The sequence below is a fragment of the Acanthochromis polyacanthus genome, chromosome 14, assembly GCF_021347895.1.
Source record: "Acanthochromis polyacanthus isolate Apoly-LR-REF ecotype Palm Island chromosome 14, KAUST_Apoly_ChrSc, whole genome shotgun sequence".
NCBI lineage: Eukaryota > Metazoa > Chordata > Actinopteri > Pomacentridae > Acanthochromis > Acanthochromis polyacanthus.
The window spans coordinates 15,390,173-15,414,960 of NC_067126.1; the positions used below are offsets into that span (position 1 = coordinate 15,390,173).

Consider the following 24,788-nt stretch of genomic DNA (forward strand, 5'->3'; position numbering starts at 1 on the left):
CTTAAATGCCCAAAAGATGGTACTCCTGGTAAAAGCGATGGTAAGAATTGTGTGTCTGTGTGCTTGTTTGTATTTGTGCAACTGCACAGAGTGCAAGGAAGTGAAGATGTATGAGTGTGTCTCTTGTGTCAGATGTCACAGACTTACATGTTTACATTTTCTCTTCATCCGTGGTCTTTTCCTCTCTTTATCTCCCAAGTGGTCTTCAGTTATGTGGAACTCTGCATGGACTGCTTGCATGGATTTCCTCCTCTTACTGTAAACCTAACAACCATCCACTTACACAGCTATTAAATCCAATGTTGCGGTTTTGTAAAAGGGCTGTTTTTATTTCAGAGGAAATTTTGTTTTCTACTTCCTTTTTTGTTGTTTCTCAAACATTGGTGTACTACTGTAATAGATGGTGCATTGTAAGATGTTACAACTAAATAGGTGCCAAATTGGCATCCTGTGTCCTCAGGGTTGCTGCATCCTGTCCTGTTGTATGTACAACACAAAGTCACAAGACAAATAACAGGCATTCTATTCTGTGGTGCAGTTTCTTGCTTTCATGCTATTTTATTTGTCATCCACAGTACAAATCAGCTGTCAGCTTTTAGGATCCCAAAAAAAAGAGAATGGTTTAGGAAGCAAACACTGATGGAGTCAATAGGGATGCAGTTGAAACTGAACAGTAGATCAAGTATAGCTAGAATGTGGTCAGTCTTGATAAAATGATGAGAAGCTCATGTGCACAGTCTCAGCCTCACGGAGACGTTTTTGTAGCTTGCTATGTAATTCTGTCAGCTCATTCAAAGCACTATTGTTAACTTGTTTTGTTAAAGTTTACATTAGAAATAGTAGTTGAAATGACCTTTACCAGCAACTTACCATAAAATCCTCTAAAAAAATTGCAGTTTTGCTCATCGCAACAGTCTTCATTTGTATCACACTTTGCATTTTACAATGGAGAATTAGAAGTGAGAGTGATTAGAAACTTGTTAGTCAGAAACAAACATTTTTAAAACTAATTTGCCTTTATGATGTTCTAAAGGACTGCTGCTAATTTAAAACCTTCAGAAGATAAAGATTAAAATCAAACACTGTTAGACACACTGAATTAATCAATTAATTAATTAGCAGCTGAATGTGTTGGCTTCATGACTGAATGAGCACCCTGGTAATTTTTTATGTAAAGGTCGTGATGGTTATCTCACTAACTACTAATGAGATAGTAACATTTCTGTGTCACTTTTAACAAGGCTAAAAGTACAAACTACATACATTTGCATCAACAGATGCACAAGTGACAGAAGTTTGAATTGTTTGATGCCATTTAGGAAAGGTTTTCTCCGACATTACAGCACCACTATTGATCTACAGACATCACAGATAGTGCCAAAGATAAATCCACTTTTCACATTCAGTTTGGTCAACAGTTTTACAAGAAATGCAATAAAAATGTTCATTTATGATCTTTCATGCAGTGAAGACCATGTGTGTCTGAAAGAAGTCAGATTAGTGAGACTTATGAATAATGAATATGATTCAGGGTTTAACCATATGTGAACAGGAATTGAAGTTCATTTTGTTGCTTCCAGCAGTTTATCGGAGTCTTATTAGCAGGATTGCAGCAGTGGGATCCATGTGAGCATCTCCAAAAAGAGAGAGTTGTGGACATGAGACAACAGCAGCAACTTCATTAATTACTTAGAATTAGAAACAATCCCCCACACACAGACAGAATTGTTTAGGATCTAACAGCATTTCATTTCAAGTTGTCTGTGCTTACAGTGATGAAGTTGCTTGTCCTATATGACAAACACCTTTTGACCCACTGCATGTTTTCTATATGCAGTTGGTATACTTGATATATTAAATTTTGATGCCTTACTAGGGAAATGTTCTGTACATGGTATGTGTGTCCCTTAAAAACAAATTAGCTTGCTGTATTTTGCATTTAACCTAATCGACATCAGAAAGCTAGCATTTTAGCTTGCTGCTTAGCATTACCAGGAAATTACAAGGACTATTAATGTTGAAGTTTTTTTATCTTCATCTTGTGAAATTGTAAATAATAATGTCAGAGTATTTTTTGCAGTTGCAGGTTTTTTTCAAGCGTAACATATGGGTAGCTGCAAAGGATATTTAATGTTTGTCCTTCTTCAGACCTGGATCAAAAAAGTGCAAATATTTGTTATTTGCTAGTACCAGCATAACCATGCTTGCAGGGCATATAACAGTAAATTTGTCTCAGTTTTCAGTTAAAACCAAACACTGAGAATTATTCGCAAATACTGATGGACCCATGCTTGTCTGTTTTCCCCTCCATGTTTCCAATGGTGGCGTTCCTTCATTCAGGTCTTCTTCATTCTGTCTCCCCAGACTTTTCTTCTCCAGCATCTGTGTCCAGGGTTGGGTTGATCAATGACAAACCATTCGTATCTATTGAACTTATCCCTCTGCTTTTTTCCCCCTTCCCTCTCTTGCTCTTTTCCTTTTCATCCAGGTCGTGTTCGCACAAGGAGACAAAGCTCGGGCAGTGTGGGAGGAGCCAATACATCAGTTGTGGACAGCAGGGGGCGAAGCAGGGCCAAAGTGGTCTCCCAATCCCAGCGTACGTGAACACCCTTGTCACAAACTTCACACAGTAAAGTTAAATAAAAATTCAGCTTTTCATAGCTATAATTGAGCATACTGCATACAGATCTGTCGCTGTCATATACAGTGTTATCATTGCGTGCTTTGGCTTTGAGATCACATTTGCTGTTTGTTGTGTGTCTGTGATCTTTCAGTATTCTGAAAAAATACTGCCCATCACTTACTAATCTTTTGTGTGTGTGTGTGTGTGTGTGTGTGTGTGTGTGTGCATCCATGCATGCACAGTATGTATATATGTATACTGTATTCGTGTATGTTTTCGTATCTCTACATATTCTTGAGATCTGTGAGTGATCAGTACACAGCTAACAGGTCCACAGCCACCCAGAGTGCATGCTAAGTAAAAACCGATAAACATAATCCCTTCTGTCTCATTTTGACCGTTCTCGATCTCCACCCTGTCCTGCCTATTGCTTCCATCACCCAGGATCCAGATCAGCCAATCCCATCAGTGGTAAGGTCTGAGCTTCATCCAATCACAAGCCAGATGCCTCATCCCTTTGTCTGCTCTATTAGCCCACAGAGCATGTCTTTTTGTAGCCTTGTGCATTTGTTCCCCACGTACAGTGTTGGCATGCTCCACTCATTGTGTTTAATTGTGATTACCTTCCACATCACAGTTTGGAGTTGGATATGTTTGACGTCAGCCATTTTGTTGTCTTCTTTTTCATTGTTGAAGCATTATATGTTCCCACTGGTGACTGATGCCACAGTAAATGTCTACCCACAGCATAGTTAGTTAGAACACGGATCCACCCACCTCACCCTGCAGTGTTTAGGATCTATTTCATTGTTTAAAGACTCTCATTTTCTGTGAAGTTTTGTTGTCATTAAACAGTGTGTATTCACCTTTAAATGTTGGTGGCATACAGTAGGTTTAAACTTGAAGTACAATAATACACTCTAATATGATAAACTGCCTCATGTTACTGCACCGTCTCCATAGCCTTGTGTCTGACGATACAGAGCTTGTGAGATTTAACTGAACAGTTTAAGTTATTAAAGGTCAATTACCTGACCCTTATCCCATTCTGTGTCTCACCCTGAATATTGTTTAACAATGGTATGTGTTTTTTGTGTTTGTTGGTCTTTTTCCTCTCAACAGCTGGCAGTCGCTCCAGCTCACCAGGAAAGCTTCTTGGACACAGCAGTTATGGGCGGATTCCTCGAGCCACAGCATCAGCCTCCACTACTCCAGCGGATAAGCGCAGCAGGATCCCTCGCAGTCAGGGTTGCAGCCGAGAGACCAGCCCCAGCAGGCTCGGCCTCGGTAAGACCAGGACTCAAACACATAGCACTCACACAAATCAATGTCTTCTGCAGAAACAAACTGTGAGTCTGAATGCCTACTGCTTACGTGGTTCAAATCTGGAATGTTGAATTGCTATAAAAGCCAAAAGAATTTGTTGTGCATCACATTGTTCCTACTATTTGATGCTCCAAATAATAACTCGCAGTTAATAAATAACTCACTGTTTTGGCAAAGCTACCTTTATTTAGTTTATTACTCTGGCATATTGAGTAAAAACAAGAAATTGAAACACATGGATATCACACAATGTATTGACCCCTGCAGGAACATATGTGATAAGTGTGATGAGTGAAAATGGACTTTCCACTCTGAACTTCGTGATAGAGATAAAAGTTGTTTCTGTTGTGTCTTTGAAGTACTGCGGCACTCACATTTTCTGTGACTTTGACCATGAACTTTGCACACGGTTACACAGATTCTTACTGTTGATCAAAAAACATTTCCATTGTTTCTTTTCAGTCAGAACACATCACAATATCATCTACATTTATGGTGGTTTTCACTTTGAGTTCTATTTTCATCACGTATGCCTTTTGTCCTCATATATTTATTGCGGTGTATGGTTAGTTAAGAGATAGCTGTCGATCTGGGTGTTGTTGTAGATGGCATGAGATAATATATGCCCGATAGATAGTTATGTAAAACTGAGCTCGAAATATCATAGTAAAGAATATAGTCATTGTTTGGTAGTCATCAGCATTAAAATTCAAAAGGGTGGCTGGCTATTGTTGGTCAGAAACCCAGTGCCATATGACTGTCCAGCTCTGTAAACCTAGCATGGGATGCAGATGGCAGGCAGAGTCATATCTTACCTGACAATCTGATTCAACATGCTTTCCTCTTTGGTCTTCTTTAATGGACACACTCTACTGTTCAAAAATGTGGGGTCACCCAACCGATTTAATGTTTTCCATGAAAACCCACATTTTTATTCATGTGCTCACATATTGCACAAAGGTTTTCGAATCAACATTTAGCTTTTCAAAATGATTAGCTAACACAATGTGCCATTGGAAGACAGGAGTGATGGTTGCTGGAAATGGGTCTCTGTTCCCCTGCGTAAATATTCCATTAAAAATCAGCCGTTTCCAGCTAGAATAGTCATTTACCATGTTAGCAATGTCTAGACTGGATTTCTGATTCATTTAATGTTATTGTCATTGAACAAAAGGGCTTTCTTTCACAGACAAGGATATTCCTAAGTGACCTCAAACTTTCGAACGGTAGTGTATGAGCCTTGTACCTCTTCTGAGTGTTGTTAAAAAATAGCTTTACTAAAAGGATTTTTTAGCATTTTTCCAATGACTTGCAGAACCTGTAGTTTCATTTAAAACGTCTGTAGTTGAAAATTTATTCATATTCACAGGTTTGTTACGGTAAGAAGATATCATTTATGTTGCTCTGTTACTCATTTTTTAAACACAATTTTTCATGTTACATTTACATATCATGTAAGTTTTAAATCCAGTAATGCTTTTTTAAAATTTGTCTAGTGTCTAATGTTTCTCACAAACTAACAGTCAAGAGCTTGAGTTGGTCTTTGACATGCGACTATCTAACCATAACTAGCAGTGTGCTGTTTGACCAACTTTCTCACTCTCCCACTGCTGTTTTCTCTATTTTAGTGTTTGCTATTTCCTTTACTCACTTCATTTTTATTCTTCAATCTCTCAGTCTCTTTCTGTCTCTCTCTGTCAGTTAGTTAACAGTCAGTTGATTATCTGTGCTATTCTTTTTGTCTGTTCGGCCCAAACAAAGCATTTCTGTACTGGCAAGGCTGTTAAAAGTCTGCTTTTAGCTATGCAAAATCCCCAGTGGATCAACTCAAATGATTTATGCGACAATTCAAATGCCTTCCCTGTTGACATCAACGCTATTTTAGTATCTTTATACGCAGGGCTTTTAGAACAGTAAAGTGATTTTCTTAAGACCATTCATGCCATTGATTATATTGAACATTGCGTTGTCTCAGGGCGATATCCAGGGATTTCCATTGCCCGTTTTTCTCTCTTCTTTTCGTTGATTTCACATCTTCGGGTCTCACACTGTCATTCCCCATGAATGCACACTGACATTCCCACCTAACTTGTTGTCCTGACAGCCAGCCTGTGTGGTAAAGCTCTTCTTCCTGCTGCTCTTCCCTACCGCACGCTAGCCCGGAGCCGCATTCCCCGTCCCAGCATGAGTCAAGGTTGCAGTCGCGACACCAGTCGCGAGAGCAGCCGTGACACCAGCCCTGCTCGGGGTTTTGCTCCACTGGGTGAGTATCGCTGAGCTAATAGCTGTCTCGGCTATCTTCCCCAGCGAGCATCCCAGCCGGGCAATCTGTACCAGATGATTACACAAACCTTCTACTCCCATCTACTGTCTGTTACTGGCGTTCTCTGCAGTCTCTTGTAGCAATTCTACCTCTGCCTGTCTGTTTCTGAGCATGCACTAACTGTGCTTGTCTGGGTTTTGGGAGCATTACTGTTCTATTTATTGAATACAGGTATTTTTTTCCTCAAGTTGAATTTTTGTTTACTTTTTTTAGGACAGTCTCAGTTTTCTCTCCCTTCTTTTGGCCTGTTTTAATTTAGATTTATGTCTTTCAATCATTGCTAAATGAACGCATGTACATAAGAGATGCTTTTAAATCCACATGTTATCATGAAAGGATTTAACAGTGTTTGCATTAATCAGAAAACTTAACAGAGGCATGGAGGCAGGATTAAAACCACAAGAAGCAGGAAGCAATCATTGCAGTAACAATTATTGTCCTAACTCAGCACAGCACTTGTAGTTTTAGCATCTATAAAGGGTCTATAAAGTATGAGCACAGTAGTATGTCAGTATAGTGCTTTGGACCAAACTTAAACTTAAACCAAGACCCAAACTGTCAGTATAATTTTCGTTTTGTGTTGACCCATCAGTTGAGATGATGGGATTTTTAGTGTTGTTTTTATGTTACTGTAGCACATGCAGCATAGTGTTTTTTTCCTATCAAATCTGTCTCGGCAGTAAGGAAGCCATGATGAAAATATTTAAATGATCAGGCTAAATTCAGTTTAGCAGCAGCAGTTTAGGGGTACTGATATTGTGCTTGTTGGCTCACATGGCTCACTGGGATTCTGCAATAGTAGATATAATAGCCTTTGTAAATAATATTGACATCCCTTGCACTTCTTCTTTCATGACAAGTCAAACTGTTTGCTGTATTCTGCAAAGTTACATACCGGTTCAAGCTCTATGCAATTCTGGATTTTTTTTATTTATCATGATTGACATGAGGTGGATTGCCCTGCAAGCATCGGTCATGGGACAACACCCCATACTATACATTCTACCCAAATGTAATCAGTGAGTCATCTTGATGTGACCTTTTTTATACTCTGCTGAACTGAAATTATTGTGTGAGCTAAGCTACACTGCCTGCCCACAAAAAACATTGCCACCTGGATTTAACTAAGCAAATAGGTGTGAGCCTTCCCTTGGATAATTGCTGCAGTAATGAATATGTTTCAGCTGGCAACAGCTTATTTAACCCTACCTGATGCAATCAGTAGCCTCTTGTTTCTTACACAACTACCTTCTGTTTCAGAAGGGTCATATTATTGGCCTGCATCAAGCAAAGAAAACAACTAAGGAGATGTCTGAAACTGCTAAAATTGGTTTAATTACCATCCAACGCATCATTAAAACCTGAAGGATGGTGGTGAACCATCATCTTCGGGGAAGAAATGTGGTTGAACAAACTCTTGGACGATCGTAATCGGAGATCACCTATAACCGTTGATGAAATCATATCATATAAGAACTCAACAGGTGAATTCACAACTATGTTTAATAGTGAAAGTAAGAGCATTTCCACATGCACGATGCAAAGGGAACTCAAGGGATTGGAACTAAACAGCTGTGTCGTGATAAGAAAACCACTGATCAGCGAGTCTGATCAGAAGGAGGCTTCAGTTTGCTAGGGAGCATGAAGATTGGACTCTGGGGCAGTGGAAGGTCATATGATCTGATGAGTCCAGATTTACCCTGTTTCAAAGTAATTGATGCATCAGGGTAAGAAGAGAGGTGAATGAAGTGATGCACTCATCATGCCTAGTGCCTACAAGCCTGTGGACGTTAGGCTTGTGATCTGTGGTTGATCAGGTGCTCACATTGTGAATGAGTGGATCAGGGAGCATGAGACATCATTTTCACACATGGATTGGCCTCCACAGAGTCCAGACCTCAGCACTACTGAGAATCCTTGGAATGTACTGGAGAAGACTTTGCCAGTAGTCTGACTCTCCCATCATCAATACAAGATCTTGGGAGAAAATGAATGCAACTCTGGACAGAAAAAAATTCTGTCACATTGTAGAAGCTTTTATTGAAATGATGCTACAGCAAATGTGTGTTATAGTCAGAGCTCAAGGCGGTCCAACAAAATATTAGAGTGTGTGACTTTCTGGAAGGACAGTGTACTTTGTAAGCTTTTCTTTCGGTTTAAAGTGATAGGGGAAATAAAACTTAGAATTTTAAAAAGCAAACAAAAAAACAGAAGAGAGCAGTGCAGCAGAGTAAAAATGGATTCTGAGTCTGTCCTTAAACACAGGTGTTTAACCATGAGCACCACTAACCCCCTGGTGTGAATGTTGCCCACCTCTCCTGTCCCTTGCAGCCTCCCGACGTCACTCCCGTTCAACCAGCGCTCTCTCCACAGCCGATCCCCACGGCCAGTCAGGTGACCTGCATGGCCAGAACCCCCAACCTCCTAGTCCCTCTCAGTTTTCACCCAAATTCTACCTACCAGCATGATTCTGTGGTTGTGTTCAGTGACGTGACTGCAGGCAGCATCCATTGTTCCATTGCTCTGTTTTCCCCCCACAGTATTTTAGAACATTTTATTTAGTCTTTTATTAAACAACAAAGGTAAGAATAGTCCGTTTTAATTCATTAATAGTTGTAATTTCATTTGCTTGACCCTTAGTGCCTTATATATACTTGTTCATTTTAGCTGGGATTTTATGAAGTTCCAATCACTCCTTTTTTCAGTCATCTCTCGTTTGGTGGCTTATAGTTTGTTTTATAGAGTTGTATACATTTTTTTTCTCTTCTCTCCAGTAGAAGCCTATTTCATTACCTACATGCTGTTAATGCTGTTATCTGGTTTTGCCGACCTGAAAATGTGTGCCTGTTTTAATTTTGCACGCACAAGTTCATATTTGTGATTTTACATCTTTGGTGAATTGTGGGTGCTCTATATTCTTCATCTCCCAGGGAAATGGCATACAATGGCTGTAATGCATGCCCGTGTATTTTTTCCAAAGAACATGGTCATTTGCTGTTTGCATTTTCTTTTGCAACATGTTCTCTGGCATTTTTATTTCTGGTGGTTGGAGTCATTCTCTTCAGTAACCTTTTCAGCTGTTAATTTAAAGCATTGTACTGTACGTTGACGTGTCGAAAGATACTAAATGCTTCATGTTAATGGTTTAAAAAAATAAGCAGGTAAGTTAAGGTAGCCACATATATTACGCTATTCAGCTTCACTCACCAATTTTCTCTCTACCTTTTTCTCTCCCTGCTTTGTGTTTAGACCGGTACGGTTTGATTCACCAGGCAAGAATTTCTGCATCAGTTAATGCCATGAGGGTCCTTAACACCGGCACTGAGGTGGAGGCAGCAGTTGCTGATGCACTGGTAGGTTTATGTGGAAGAGGCACAGGATAATGAAAATTTCTTGTTTTTGGGAGGGGAGAAGCACAAGTCAAGATCATTGATAAAGGTGTTTTAAATTGTTTAACGTCTCTCTCAGAGTCAGGCAGCAAACCACGTAGGACTGAACAACTTGGTAATTTCAACTTTCAAGCAATTTGAAATAATGCAATTGGCGTGTTGCAAAGGATGGGTCTTAACAACTGATTGTTATTAAAATCGCAGTTTGAATACAATTAGCAAATTGCTATATAATAATAATAATAATAGTAATAATAATCATTATTATTATTACGTATTTTGTTACTTTATACAGCAAAAACTTGCTTGACTACTAAAATAGGGAAAATTAGTACTTATGAATAAATATGGCTTTGGTGTAAAAGATGCATTGAAATTTTCACATATTCCTTTATTTTGACCTTCAATCAGACTATCAGAACCATTAAAATCTTGCACTTGTAGATCAGCTGCAATATCAACAGTCTAGTCACATGTCTTTTGCATACCCAGAAAAATTGTACCTGTTCTTTATTCCTCCTTTAAACCTTCCATCTCTCCTCTTTCCCCTTTGGTGGTTTGTTACCATTTCAGCTATTAGGAGACTCCCGGAATAAGGTAGTTGGTCATTTTACATTACTGTTCATTTATCCATGCCCTCACGCACTAATGACGTTCAGACAACAATAATGCAGCTTGGCTCGTTATATTTGCTCATGTTTTACCTTGAATGTTTATGTCCACCGCATCCCAGATGTGTGCATCTATGGTACCCAAGCAAAGATTGTCTTTGTGATATGAATATGCTGAACCTCATTGTTTTTAGTACATATTTCATATGGGTGTAAATAAGCTCTTCTGTTTTTACATGTTCCCCATTGCACTGCATTTTAGTCCTTCAGGCCTATGCTTGTGGCACTGCTTGACCTGCTTTTGATATTAAAACAAACAAAATGATTTCTTTAATTTTTAACACAGGAATTGTGCCCCACATATCATACCCATGTTTGTAAAAAAAAACAAAAAAAACCTCCTCTTAAATATCCAGAGAATACACCTTGATTTGTACATTTCATAACGCTGTAGAGAAAACTGCATGGCTACCAGATGCAAGTGGCAAACTTGTATCAAAAATTCTTGTCACATGACAGTTTGTTCAGAGCTTGGTTTATTTTTAGATACCATACTGTGTGTCTGATATGTCCCCTATGCTCTTCTTATCTTCCACAGAGGAAGCCGTTGAGGAGGAGGTATGAATCACCGGGGATGTACTCTGATGATGATGCCAACAGTGATGCATCTAGCGCATGTTCAGAGCGCTCATATGGCTCCCGAAACGGAGGCATTCCTCATTATCTGCGCCAGACTGAGGATGTGGCAGAGGTCTTGAACCATTGTGCCAGCTCCAACTGGTCAGAGAGGAAGGAGGGTCTGTTGGGCTTGCAGAATCTCCTCAAAAGCCAAAGAATACTGAGGTAGGATTAAGCTCATAAGTCTATAGCTGTTTTCACAAATGTACTGGAGCCCTGAATTTCTTCAGGCATTACCCAGAGGAACTGTACATTAGACCACAAATGTATAAATCAGGTTTACTGGGCGCTAAACAGACTTTACCCTGCCAGCTACATTTTACAAAGTCAATTTAAAGTATGAAGTGTAATGTCCAATGAAGAGAAGGTAAATCATAGCAAGTGTGTTTGCATGCTGATGTGTGTTCTGCCTCCTGCAGGCTTCACCCCTCTCTGGAAGTAAAGTGTTTCAAGTAGTCAAGTAGAGTAGAACTCATCTCACATGGACAATCCCCTGTTGACTGCTGTATGTGTAAAAGGGCAACTGTTCTTTGGACATTGAATCACGTCCAGAGTCATGTCTGGACATTGTCCGGAGTTCATGTGTATAAACAACTTGTGTAAAACATAATACCTGGCTGAAACTGTGAGCTTTGATATTCTGTGGCCAGTTTTTAGCAACACACAGTGGACTCTGGCCTGAGTCTAGTTACTCTTTACTGTAGTCAAGGAGCAAAGATGAAAACAAGTATTACAAAAATGGAAAAATTACGGTGATAAGAAACATTCTTTAAAACCTCATTCAGACAGGATTAACCTTATAGGAGGAATTGTGCAATACAATATGTATTGTTGTCCTATAATTTAACTAGTTGTTGGAATTTTAAGGATTGTGAAATGCATGACATTCTGCAATACACAATCTGTTATGCAAAGCCTAAAAGATGAGCAGTACTAGCAGTAGCTCACCACAGCTACTGATACAGTAACAGTCCATATGATGAGCGTGCAAGGTCATGCTGTTCTGATTTGTTGTGTTGTGCTTTTTGTTCACTTCAGCCGAGTGGAGCTGAAGAGACTTTGTGAGATCTTCACAAGAATGTTTGCAGATCCACACAGCAAGGTATGAAATATCCACTTCATTAACTAAAGCAATGGTTTGAATCAACAGTGACTTTAGTTTAAATGCACGGTTTCCAAAACAAAGCAATAAATGATGGATCTCCTGTACATTATGCTTGTATGCTGTGACTTATTTGGTACTAATGAATTGTCTCTTGTCGCATGGTCTGCCTTGCTGTGGATTTAACAACAGAGAGTAAGTGTGTCAATCAGTGCATATTCTAGACTCAGAGACATGAACCAAAGTCTGACTAAAAATACATGCTTTGGTTTTGTTTTGTTTTTAAAAAAGAGCAATGCTTTTAAAGTAAATATTTCAACTGCACCCATATTCTCAGGTGTTCAGCATGTTTCTGGAGACTCTTGTGGACTTCATCACAGTACACAGAGAGGATTTGCAGGACTGGCTTTTTGTCCTGCTCACCCAGCTGCTCAAGAAGATGGGAGCAGACCTGCTGGGATCAGTCCAGGCCAAAGTCCAGAAGGCCCTGGATGTCACAAGGTCTGAAAAGAAGCCAAAGCAAGGCTGTTCAGGGCACAGAGAGGTGACAGATAGCAAAGATGACTGGCTGTTCATCTCCAGTCGATAAAGGGGCATTCCCTGCAACAGGAAATTGGTGGATGTATTTGGTTAGGATGAATTGTAAGCTTGAGTTACTTGGTTAACCCATGGAGGGATATATGTTTGCAAGACACTCATTCAGTCAGTTGTCAATATATTTTATTCATTTCCAGCTCTTTAAGTAATCTTCTAGCAGACAAATATACAGGCTAATATCAAGGATTAAACTAACTTCTCTTGTCTTTGTCTGTCTTAGGGAGTCTTTCCCATTCGATCAGCAGTTCAACATTCTGATGAGGTTTATTGTGGATCAGACTCAGACACCAAACCTCAAGGTAAAGCAAAGAGAAGAACTGACTGTTTGAAGGCAAACTGATTTTGATCAGCCAGTTTAATTGTTTTAAGTTATGTAAGACGTGACAAAAAACTTGTTGTCCCTGCAGGTAAAGGTGGCCATTTTGAAGTACATAGAGTCCCTGGCTCGGCAGATGGACCCAACAGACTTTGTCAACTCCAGCGAGACACGACTGGCAGTATCTCGCATCATTACTTGGACCACTGAACCCAAAAGTTCTGATGTCCGGAAGGTAGGTCAGCTGTCTGTGTTAAATCCATTCTGACGCCAAAACTTTTGGGCATTCTTACAACAGGTTTGGTTTGTTGTAATAATTAATAATTGATAATGAAGAGGCCTTTGTTGCATCAACAGTATGGCATTTCCATGAAAATGTCATTTATCCGACTTTTCTCATACGTCATTCTTGTTATTTCATGTTAACTTTACTTTTTTATCTTAATCTTTGAAGTGATCACATAATACAGATTTGTGACTTGAGGTTTAGGTCCAGTAAGGTATAATACAGGCTGTATTTGGTGCACATTGGATCTTAAATTTGGAGCAAACTTTTTTTTTTTCTCTGACCCAAGTTATGCTACATTCAACTGTTATAATAACTTTACAAGTGGGTAGGAAAGCTTATTGCAAAGCTTATTCTCTAAGACTTAAAAGCTGCAATTAACATTAATTTGATTGTAGAATATTTATTTGCAGAATCAGTCCATTGTCCCTAAAAAAAGATGTGAATTTCCTTGACAGCTAATTAGAATTTCCTGGATAGTTGAGGGTATGCTGTATCCCTCTTTTTTTTCTTTTCATTTCAATTCTTCAGCCTGCAGTGTGTGTCTTGCAGCAGTTGTAAACTTTGATAATAGGCACTCTCCATGTGGATGGCCTTGGGTCAACGGCCCATTATCTTTCCCTTGTCTGATGCGCATCATATGTTCTCCCTCTGTGTTCTGGACTGTTTGTTTTTCCGCTGATGTTCTTCCAAATGAAATCCTCACTTAGTTTGAAATCAGGGCCACGCCTCCTTCAGGAAAGCGGTAAATACATTTATAAGAATAAAATAGATGTGTCATTTTCTGTTTAGACTAATCCACATCATAATGGACTGTATCAGGTTGCTGTCAAAAATTGGTTCTGTATTCATCCACATGTGATGGTGGAGAAATTGTGTCATGCTGTAATGCCCATTCTGCTGTGCTCCAGACCCTTCATAACTGGGTGAGTGAAGAGCTAGCTGGCAGGTCCAGTACTGCAGCCTTACTGTCCACTGAGGGCAACCAGGAAGAAAGGTGTAAGCAGGTAGAGCCCACTCCAGTAGCCTATCACAACACAACAAGCACGCAATGTCCTGCCTGCTCGGTGCTAACCACCAACCTTCAAGACTGTGAAAACAGAATCTAGCATCTCTCACTCACCATTTATGCTCCAACTGTTTTGCTGTAACAAATTAAAAGCAGTGTTTGCCTTGCAAATTGATCACTCACCAAATAGGCTGAGCTTGTTGTACAACCAGGAAAAACTTGAGTTTAACCTTTGGTATTCCCACACATTACAGGAAGGCTTGTGGCTTTGAATTAATTTGTATGTTTTTTTAATTTTATTGGTCAACATTGATAGGAATGCTTTTTCTTTCCTACTGTGTGCCTAACACATTTTGTCTGTTTGACTCACACTAACAACCTGTCAGCCACCTGCATATCTGCATGTTTTTCTTTTCCTACAGGGGAGATCAATAGGGATCAGGGACACTACTGTCAATAACATACATTGTGTAGACACTACCAGTGAAATCAACGTCCAATGAGTGCAAACTCCATGACACTAAGAGATGGATGTCACCAAATAACTGAACTGTATTCCTCACAAATGGACAAATAAAAGCTTGTTGAGTGCTACAGCACAAGTGTTAAGTATTTTGATTTACCCATTTAGCTTTTCAGAGCCATAGCTTAGTCACCTAACTTACTCAGGTTGCAACATAAATCTTTACATTTACACCACCTTTGGCAATATGGGCAGCCTTATGGCGGTCTCAAAATGTATTAATGGCAGAAGAAAGCAGAAAAGGAGCAAACGACAGACGTTAACACATTTCTATAGCTTATTGAAAAAGTGCTCTGGAGCCCTCACATGTCGACTGAAACATCACATTTCAGACAAAAACTGGTTTTAGTTTATGTTGTTATAGAGTAATGGTCAAACTGTTATGAACCAGACTTTATTCTGTTGGGTATATTCTTAATGTCCCTTTCCCAACCACCATAACTACTACTTTCTAGAGGTTCCTTTAAGTTGATCTGTACTTACTTGCATGCTGTAACATTGGTATAGCAACAACATCCTTGAAGACTTGCATTTTCCACTGAATGCAGCTTTGAACATTCACCTTTGTACAAGTTTTTTTTTCTACAGGCTAGTGTGTACGTTAGTCCACCAAGCAGTGCAATGTGGAGCTGAAGAGTTGGTTCCTGTGGTTTTAGAATTGTGCTGGCCTCTACTGGCGATAAACTTTGCTTGAAATTAGTCTTCTGTGGTTTCATTGATGCTGACCATGTAGGAATCTGTGAAATATTACAGCAAATCATTGTTTAGTATTTTTTTCTTCTTTCAAAATATGAATCTCACTCTGGTGAAATTGTTGTTTGCAAAATATGGCCTAAGAAACTCTAAAACCAAAGAAACCATCTTGAATTTTCTCAAGTCTTGTGTGCTCTTTGCTAACTTATTGTGCTACACTACATGCAGGCAGCTCAGGTGGTGCTGATCGCCTTGTTTGAGCTCAACACTCCAGAGTTCACGATGCTGCTGGGAGCCTTGCCCAAAACCTTTCAGGATGGAGCCACTAAACTGCTGCACAACCACCTGAAGAACTCGAGCAATACCAGTAGCAGTGTGGTAAGCGAAATTTAATTTATGATTTCATTCATGCAGTAGCCCAAATGGGATGAAAACAGGGCTACACAACACTGGCACTGCATTGCACTCATGTGCTAAAGTCACATGGCAGGAGCATTAAAGTAAGGCAGATTGACTCAAACATAACATATTACAGCTTTTTGCTGCTTGAAATAAAATGAAAACTTAGATGGTTTTCATTTTTGACACCTTTTAAAAAAATTATTTTGATATTTTTGATGCATTTGGCTCCAAAATTATACCAGTCATTCTAGAAATGTTAGTTCTTTCTAATTAGAGATGTTTAAGTCATCTGAAGGAAATTCCTGTGTTTTTTTTATAGCACAGTATATATCGCAGAAAACCAAATAATGTAATGTCAGTTCTTATCGATATCATGCAGTCCTCGATGAAGAATTATGTACCTGTCCTCCAAAGGTGATCATACAGTAGTTCTAATCTGCCATTAGTTAAGTAAAGCCATCCCATACTGGTGGTAGCCATATCTGGATTTTATTCCCTTGATTTCCAGGGATCTCCGAGTAACACCATTGGTCGGACGTCACAACGCCACACTCCCAGCAGAACCAGCCCCCTCACCTCACCAACAAACTGTTCCCACGGAGGACTGTCTCCAAGGTAGCAAACCACTGTACAACACAGCTGTTGTCTTAATGCATGACTAAGGTTTAACTGAGGATACGGCTGCTGTCATGATCTTTCACTTGTATTCATACTAACACAGGTGGGTTGGTAGAAGTGTCATCCTGAGTGAGTTGCTCCAAAACAATTACAACATATACTTCATAAATGTTACTTACAAAACTTTTGTTACAGAAAATATCTGACAATTGTTGCTGTCAAACAGTTGACAAGCGAGCCCTTCGACGTTGTCACATGTCAGGCTCTTATATCAGAGTACTGCAGACAGATCTTTATAATAAAGTTGAATTATTTCAGAATGAGCAACTCATTCAACGGACTTATTATGCCTTTACCGTCCTTTTATCTGTTAGCAGAAACCCATAAACACTAATTCAGAAGTTAGTGTATCTCTGACTGATTACTGTGATTGAACATTTTGTGTTGAGATAATTCTCCAGAAAATGCCCTTCACTTATTATATAGAGAAGTTTAATTTTTAGAAAAAGCCAACTTTGTGGGATTCTGCTACTTTCCAGTGCTCTCCTTTAAATTAACACTTTCCCTTAACCTCAAAGCTCAGACTAGTTTCTTTTTGTCTCTTCTCTTTCCGCACACTTGTTTTTCTCCTTTTCCTCCTCTCGTTTCTCCTTGTGTTGCCCCACTCTCTCACCCCTGTCTGTCCATCCTTCCCTCCCGGCCGCGCTGTGGAAACAGTCGGTTATGGGGTTGGGGTGTCGACGGACTGTCAAAGCACCCCCCTGCCCCTCCTCCTCCTCCTCCTCCGCCTCACTCCACCCCTGCTGCCCCCTCCCTAAGGGTCCTGCGCAGAGCATATTCACCCAGGTAATGAGGCGGTCTGAGACACAGGAGATTATGCCCTTTACAAAGCCACACCCTGATCCTTTTCTATATCCTGTCTCCCTTTGTCCAAACCAGTTGAGCTTTTTTTTTTTTTTTAATTTGCTTGCATGTCAGTTTCATGCTGACCACATATCACGGCATAATTTCTAAGAAGATTTAAACATCTTACAGCATTGAGTGAAATCCATAAAAAGCCACACTTAAGGTTTACATCAGTCCAGACCTTCTGCGCTCTCGGTACTAATCTGTTTGCTCAAGCAATTTGCATGTGTCTTTGTGCAAATTCATGCTGTGTTTCTGCTTTTGATCCACATTTTATATTAATGTGTGCATTTCTTTCTGTTTGTGTCTCTGTTAGCATGATGGAGTATGACACAGAAAACATGAATTCGGAAGAAATCTACAGCTCACTCCGTGGTGTCACTGAGGCCATCCAGAGCTTCAGCTACCGGAGCCAAGAGGACCTCAATGAGCCGGTCCGAAGAGAGGGCAAGAGGGATGATGCAGTAAGTCGCGTGCTTGTCATCCAGGACCATTTCCTGAATATGTCTCCTTGCATTGGGAAAACAGCACTTTGCATTCAATAATTCTAATTAAATTTATTCATTTTAAATGCAGTCACTGTGTTTTGGAATTGCACAAAAGTTAGGAAATTGTCAATTAATTTTCCCTATCTGTATGTTAAAGTTTGCATTCACAATTTTTTCAAGCCAGACTTAAAACAATGCTAAACTGTCCTTATTAACTCTGAGGCAAATAATTAGAGGAACATTTCTTTATTTTACTATTACTCCACTAAAGCCAAATGAGTTCAGAGTTGTATGCTGGCCTAAAATTTCCACTTGCAGGACTGTGAATACCACACGGGATGTTTGTATCTCATGAATACAACCGCATTTGAAGTCACCATTAGTATTATCAAACTAGATGAGCAATAGCTATTGCACAAGTCTCCTCTAAACCACCCTGTTTACTGTCGACTGATTATCCATGTCACTGTGATTACTGAAATGGGCACCTCTATATGTTCTCAGGTGTGAAGCCCCCTGTTATGGAGATCAAATGATTTAATTGTTACTGGTGTTCTCGCTCTCTCTCTCTGACTCTCTGTCTTCCTTTCACTCTCTCCATAACGCTCTTATTTATTGAGTGTGAAGGCAAGTACCTACATACTGTAGGCTGCATTCATATTTTTATAGTCATTTGGAATTAGAACATGTACAAGCTCTGAATGGTAAGAACCTTCTGTTATTGATGAAGAAGATTGAAACCTACTAATAATAAAAATACCTTTGTCAACCCTTCTCCCTCCTCCCTACTTCCTTTGCTTCTTACAGGCAGGGAGAGAAGGAGTAGCATCATCTCCAGGTTCTGATGCCCGCTTGGGTTTAGACATGGTGGAAGGGGGTCGCACCGCCTTGGACAACAAGACGTCACTGCTAAACACACCTTCACCGCGCTCTTTCTCTGGGCCACGAAGTCGTGAGTTTGCCCCATATGGCTATGGAGAAACGATCTGCACCTATGACAAGAGTGCCCTGAAGGAGGCCGTCTTTGATGATGATGTGGAGCAGTTCCGAGACTGTGAGTGATATCATGACCAGAACATGATGGGTTTGCAGCAGACAGATGTCAATATCACAATGTACTTCACACAAAATTATATCAAACCCAATTTTTTGAAGTTTTTGGAACTTTGTTTGTCTAAAACAAAGTGGTTGATTGATTATAGTGTTGTCTTTGACATGCGTGAAATGTGCTGAAACTGTCTCACAAATGTTCCTTTAATTATGGTTTCAATACATAATGAAAGATAATACTGTTGGACAGCTTCAGTATGCAAAATTTCTTACCTTAAATACTGAATTGCCCTCATAAACAACTCTAAATTGTTATTAATTTTTCATTTTTATTGATTATGTATTCCTGGAACTGAAGACATAGATCTTTTTTCTTTACAATTTTTGTGGAAGTTCCATTTGTCCTCCATCCTGCAATGACACCGTAAAAGAATGATGTTGAGAGCGGAAACAAGAAATTTCCTCCGCCACCAATGTGTCCAGTATTATGTGTAGTCTTCTCTCAATGAGAACGCCAAACATTGTCTTTAAGCAAGTTAGCACAAGTTTACACAAGTTACAGAGCAAACAGGTGAGACTTCCTCTGCATATGATGTTCTCCGCAAACACGGGTGTATGTGAGCTCCTCTGTTAGCTGATCTATGCTTCAGTTGTTGTCATCACATCCTTTTCTCTACACCCTCCTGTGTCCCTTCTATTCCCCACCTTCACCTTCATCCTACACCTCCCCTCCTCCTCTCCAGGCCGCCGTCAAGAAAGTGGCGAAAACAAGATGACACTCCCCAAGGTCTTTCCTGGTAAAGATGCCGACCCTTCCTGACTGTCTGAGACTTACTGACAGACCTGATAACTTTCTGACCGCACCTTCATTCCACTGAGCCATTGTCTGTGTTTGCATTATTCACATGGCTCTGTCAGTTCCCCTCATCTTTTCTTCATGGTCTTCTCACTTTTTTTAACTCCACCTAATCCCCGAGTGTTGACTAAGTCCAATCTATCCTGCTTGCACTGCAGATCTAGCTGGCAGGTATATGTTTTTACATTTATAGTGGTGGCATTCTCTATAGAGAATTAAATGTTTGGGTGATTATATTATGTCTAATTCACCTGAAGCAATCTAGCTAATGATAATAAAGAACATATTGTAAAGAACTAAATATCTACACAGCTACAGATTCAGAACACATTAAGTAATAGCTGCCTAAACATACTAACATCGATAGCACAGTGACAAAGTACTTTATGTCCAGCCTGACATCTGGCAACTATTGAAAATAGAAATTAACTTCATGGCTAGCAATAAAGTCGAACATCAATCCTCTACTGCATAATTAGAAATTAATTTTATCTGGCACAAATTCTTACTTTCTGTGTCAAATTTTAATTAGAATTTTGGGCTGCAGGACTCAGTTTTAAAATTACACATGTATTGCCCGGAGTGCTTCAACTTAACGCATTCATTGCAACTTAGCCGTAAGCTTTACTGGGCATGCAGAGCTGTGTTTTCATCTTAGAATGCCAAGCCATGTTATATTCACTCTCAAAGGTGCAGTTTCCTCTAAATGCATAAAACTCTGTATTTTTAAATTGAAATTGGTTGTACGTTCTATTTTGATAGGATAGTCACCTTTCTGGTAGAATTATGTAAAGTAGAAACTGGTAAATGCAGTTTATTTTCTTTCAGTGCTGACAAAATTGAAGACAGATTGATAATGCTGAGACTGGATTGTTTTTGGCCTTTGACAGTAGTCGGTAGCTGTGTTTACTTGAAATTTCTGGTGCAATTTGATATTTCATTTTTCCCTTTTGTCCTCTCTTGGTGAGCAGTTGGGCAGGACCACTCAGACCTGGTGGCTGATCTGCTCAAGGAACTGTCCAATCACAATGAGCGCTCTGAGGAGCGCAAAGGTGCCCTTGTGGAGTTGCTTAAGATTGCACGAGAAGACAGCCTGGCTGTGTGGGATGAACACTTCAAAACCATCCTCCTCCTCCTGCTGGAGACACTGGGTGATAAAGATGTATGTTGTCTGATGGCTCAAATGACTGACTGTGGGTAAACTATTTTAGAGGTTTGATAATTATCAGACAGTTATACTCTGTGAATATTCATGTTTGGAGTATATTAATTATGGTTCTGTACTAGAGGTACGGACCCGTACCCGTAGCATCTGTACTAGAGGTACGGACCCGTTAAGGTAACTAAAGAGCTGGCACCGGTTAACTACTATTTGCTGCACATTACAGGCAGTTTATATGAATGACTTTGACGGCGAACATTGTATAATTTAACCAAAAATACACCATCTCCTCTCACACTTTAGACAATGTAGTTTTTACGCTTTTAGACGCCGTGTCTAAATTGCTTGAAGTCCAGTTCCTATTAATTAGTTTACCGCGTTCAGTGGTGGAAGCGGCTGACGAACTCCATTGCAAATGTTCCCATTTAATTTCGGACGCTAATTTAGAAGATAAAGTTAAGGATGTCGAATATGAAACAAACACTCGTGAATGGTGAGGAGCAGCTCTTTAATTCGGCATGAATAAAAAAAAAACACAAACTCGATTTACTGTGATATTGTGAGATTTGTTTGTGGTTATGTAACTTAGCCATTCAACGGAGTCCGCTAACATTAAAGTGACTGACGTGCAGTGTCTGTGTTGCCAGACGTAGAAAATACGTCAGGGTTTTGTTTAGGTTGTTAATATGTAATATGTAATATCTCCCATTGGGAGACGCCAGCGTGTCGTCATTTGCTATGGTCACGTGGTACAAGACTGCTACTGGTTGGCAAGAACTGGCAGTAACATAACGGCTTGCTACGAGAACGGTATCGGGTTTGAAACAAATACGTAAATTTATCGCTTTTCATGAATGAAATTGCACATGTATTTACCACAATGGTAATATCGTGTGTAGTTGTTGGTTGTACGAAGCGTTTTGAGAAGGGATCAGGCTTGGAATTTCACCGAATACCGATGTCAGGAGAGAGAAGATGGCCGTGGCTTCAGCCATCAACAGGAAAATTGTACCCCAGTAAGCAGCAGAGATCGTGTTTGTGGCTCCCACTTTTCTTTGGGTAAACTATTCAACAGTTTAGCATGTTTAGTATGTCCAACTTTGAGCTTATTTACCAAAAGATATTGATTTAGTGTCGCATCCTTCGCGTGAAGCGATCTCTACACTTTCGGTTTGGTTCAGTGTTGTCATGTGTTACCGATCGCTTTTTAGGCGATGAAAGTGCACTAAAGTCGATTGAAGTATATTCAATAACATCTCCTTAAGCCAGCAGCCTCCTATTTGTAACCACATTTGTTTCTGTATGCGTCTAGCGATCGTTTTTTTTAGAATTGTCCTATTTTCGATCACCAATGCTGTGGGTCTGTTACTGTTACATAGAAGCCATACTGCAGACAAAAAAATACAGCAACGTATTGACGTTTCTTTGACATCTTGTTGAAGATTAACAGAAGATGTATTATTTTTAATTCATAATTATATATTTTTGGGTGGGTGAACTGCCCAGCGGTGTCAATCAAGTAAAAATAAATGTCGGTGAAGGAAATGTCCGGCCAGAATGAAGGATCGTCAACCCACACAGTCTTCAAATTGTAGGGATCTGGCAAGGTTTTACTGTTTCCCTGATATCTCAGCTTACTCACGTATATTTGTCGGGCCTCAGGTGATAAGGATTGTGCATAATCGGACAATTTCACGGAAGGATAGTTCGCATCAGCCATTGTTCCTCTGGTTCCTTTTGCCAACCAGCGCGGTAATCACGTGACTTCGTGACGTCACTGTTTGTAAACACTGGCGTCTCCCTATGGGAGACTGTCGCTACTTTTGAAGGTAAAAAAAAATACTTGTAGTTTGCTGGCTGTTAGTTCCGCCATTTGTTTTGTTTGCCGTTTGTGCTTTATTAGAACAGGGTCACGTGAATAAAAAGTTTTGCTATTTTTAATAGTAGTGCTGATTTCAACCCCCAAATCGCTGTCCGTGAAAAAGTCAGATAATGATATTTATAAGACATTATGCATGATAGAAAAGAGAACAGCAGATGACTGACATGACAGGCTCGGCACGCAGATTCACCTCGAATCACGGAAGCGCCTTCATCACTCGGATTACCAAACCGGCTCGTTAATATTTATGTACGTCGGATTACCAGCCAATCACAAAGCGCGTTCATCAGCCGGCTCATTAATATCCATGTGCGTCTCATTAATATTTATGATAAGGGAAAGTGCCGTATGCGTAGGCCACCGGCTACGGGTACGGTCCGTATCTGTAGACACTACCTTAATTATCAGTGAGCTTAGCAGACACAAGTGGGAATCACTTCTGTGTGATATTCTGAAGAATCTGAATTTATGTGTTTTTGGATATTCAGCAAAAACTGAAACGGTAAGTTGCTTGCCTTTTTTGCTTTTAACTGACTTCTTGTGCTCCTGTTTCCTGCAGCACACCATCCGAGCCCTGGCCTTGCGTGTGCTCAAAGAAATTTTGAAGAACCAACCAGCCCGCTTTAAGAACTATGCTGAGCTAACTATCATGAAGACACTGGAGGCTCACAAAGACTCTCATAAGGAGGTACACAGCTTCAGCATCAACACTGGAAATACTCTGTTGTAGTACTTCAGTTTTTTTCACTTGGACCTAGCAGAGCAAGCTACACACTGACATGTTCATAGTATGGATGTTGTGTTTCTAAAGACAGTATATTGATATTGAGCAACACTAGCATTTCTTTGGTGTCCTGTGTTCACCTGATGAATCTCAGTTAAATATTCACTCACTGATTTGCTCTGTTTTTGGTCTCTCACAACTTCTAAGAAAAATAGCTGGCTCCTGTGCTGCTCCACTATGTCATCCAGCAAGTTGCTTTGCCTGACCACAGTTTGGTGCATTTAGTATTGCATTAATGACAGTGAGTTAAAATGGCTAAATGACTAATTTGAGAGCAGCAGAGTTGGTCACAATTCTTTAAGTATTCATTGGCACATGTGACCACTTCCATTGTACACACAGCCATATGATTCATTTTTATTTTGTCAAAAAAATATTTGTGAAGGTTTAAGTAATAGTGGGATCACAGATTTATCTCAAAGGAAAACAGAATTTGACTATGTTAACACTCTGAACGATGAGCAGTCCTGCACCTCCATAAAAAGGCACAACAATAACTGGAACTAGAGAGAACTCAAAAATTTCTTCTGTGCAGCAAAGCAGTGTTATACAGCTGTAAGTCCTAAAAAAGGAACAGACAAAAGTAGATTTTATTTCTTATTTTACAAAAATGAAAAAAGCCTGGAAATCAGTACATACATTTTCAAGTGCATATGTCTCCAATAATTAAGAAATAGTAGCTCTATATAGCATAGATTTTTTTACTGCTTTACTACCTTTTTACTTCTTTGACTCCTCTCTGCTCTGTGTAAACTCAGCCTGCAGTTCATCTGAATAGTCCCTGAATTTTTTGTCACATGACTTTTTGTTGCAGCTGAGCCACTCATGACTTCATGGTTGCATCAAGGAGCACAGAATTTTTTTTTGCTTTTGCGGGATCTGGTGAAAATGGTTCATTTTTGGTAATTTATGTATGATATTTGTAGAAAAAAACTTTTGGATATAACCTCAATTAGGAGCTTAGATTTGGTTAAGTTTCCCGATGGAATGATGTTAGAAAGTTGAAAATCTAACAATTTTTTCTGTTTCATCATCTGGCTCTAAGGAATGATGTCATTTTGACAGTTTTTGTTTTTTCTATATATATATATTTTTTTTAGACAACATGCCTTTCAAACCCGCCAACAGGTTTAGGGTTCTTGATTATTAGTAATTAGTCATTTT

The 24,788-nt window shown here is 39.6% G+C and overlaps 1 protein-coding gene across 1 annotated transcript in view; it reads left to right on the forward strand.

Annotated features, from left to right (window-relative positions):
* clasp1a (cytoplasmic linker associated protein 1a) overlaps positions 1–24,788 on the forward strand; it is a 111,711-nt gene that overhangs the window by 80,947 nt on the left and 5,976 nt on the right. Inside the window, exons 20-38 of the mRNA XM_051958996.1 lie at positions 2,489–2,596; positions 3,068–3,094; positions 3,746–3,910; positions 6,108–6,212; positions 8,604–8,666; positions 9,522–9,625; positions 10,871–11,115; positions 11,989–12,052; positions 12,245–12,247; positions 12,390–12,553; positions 12,870–12,948; positions 13,057–13,200; positions 15,705–15,854; positions 16,387–16,493; positions 17,214–17,342; positions 17,719–17,866; positions 18,698–18,944; positions 20,768–20,958; positions 23,400–23,528. Coding sequence (XP_051814956.1) covers positions 2,489–2,596; positions 3,068–3,094; positions 3,746–3,910; positions 6,108–6,212; positions 8,604–8,666; positions 9,522–9,625; positions 10,871–11,115; positions 11,989–12,052; positions 12,245–12,247; positions 12,390–12,553; positions 12,870–12,948; positions 13,057–13,200; positions 15,705–15,854; positions 16,387–16,493; positions 17,214–17,342; positions 17,719–17,866; positions 18,698–18,944; positions 20,768–20,958; positions 23,400–23,528 — 2,372 coding nt within the window. The remainder of the gene's footprint in view (positions 1–2,488; positions 2,597–3,067; positions 3,095–3,745; positions 3,911–6,107; positions 6,213–8,603; positions 8,667–9,521; positions 9,626–10,870; positions 11,116–11,988; positions 12,053–12,244; positions 12,248–12,389; positions 12,554–12,869; positions 12,949–13,056; positions 13,201–15,704; positions 15,855–16,386; positions 16,494–17,213; positions 17,343–17,718; positions 17,867–18,697; positions 18,945–20,767; positions 20,959–23,399; positions 23,529–24,788) is intronic.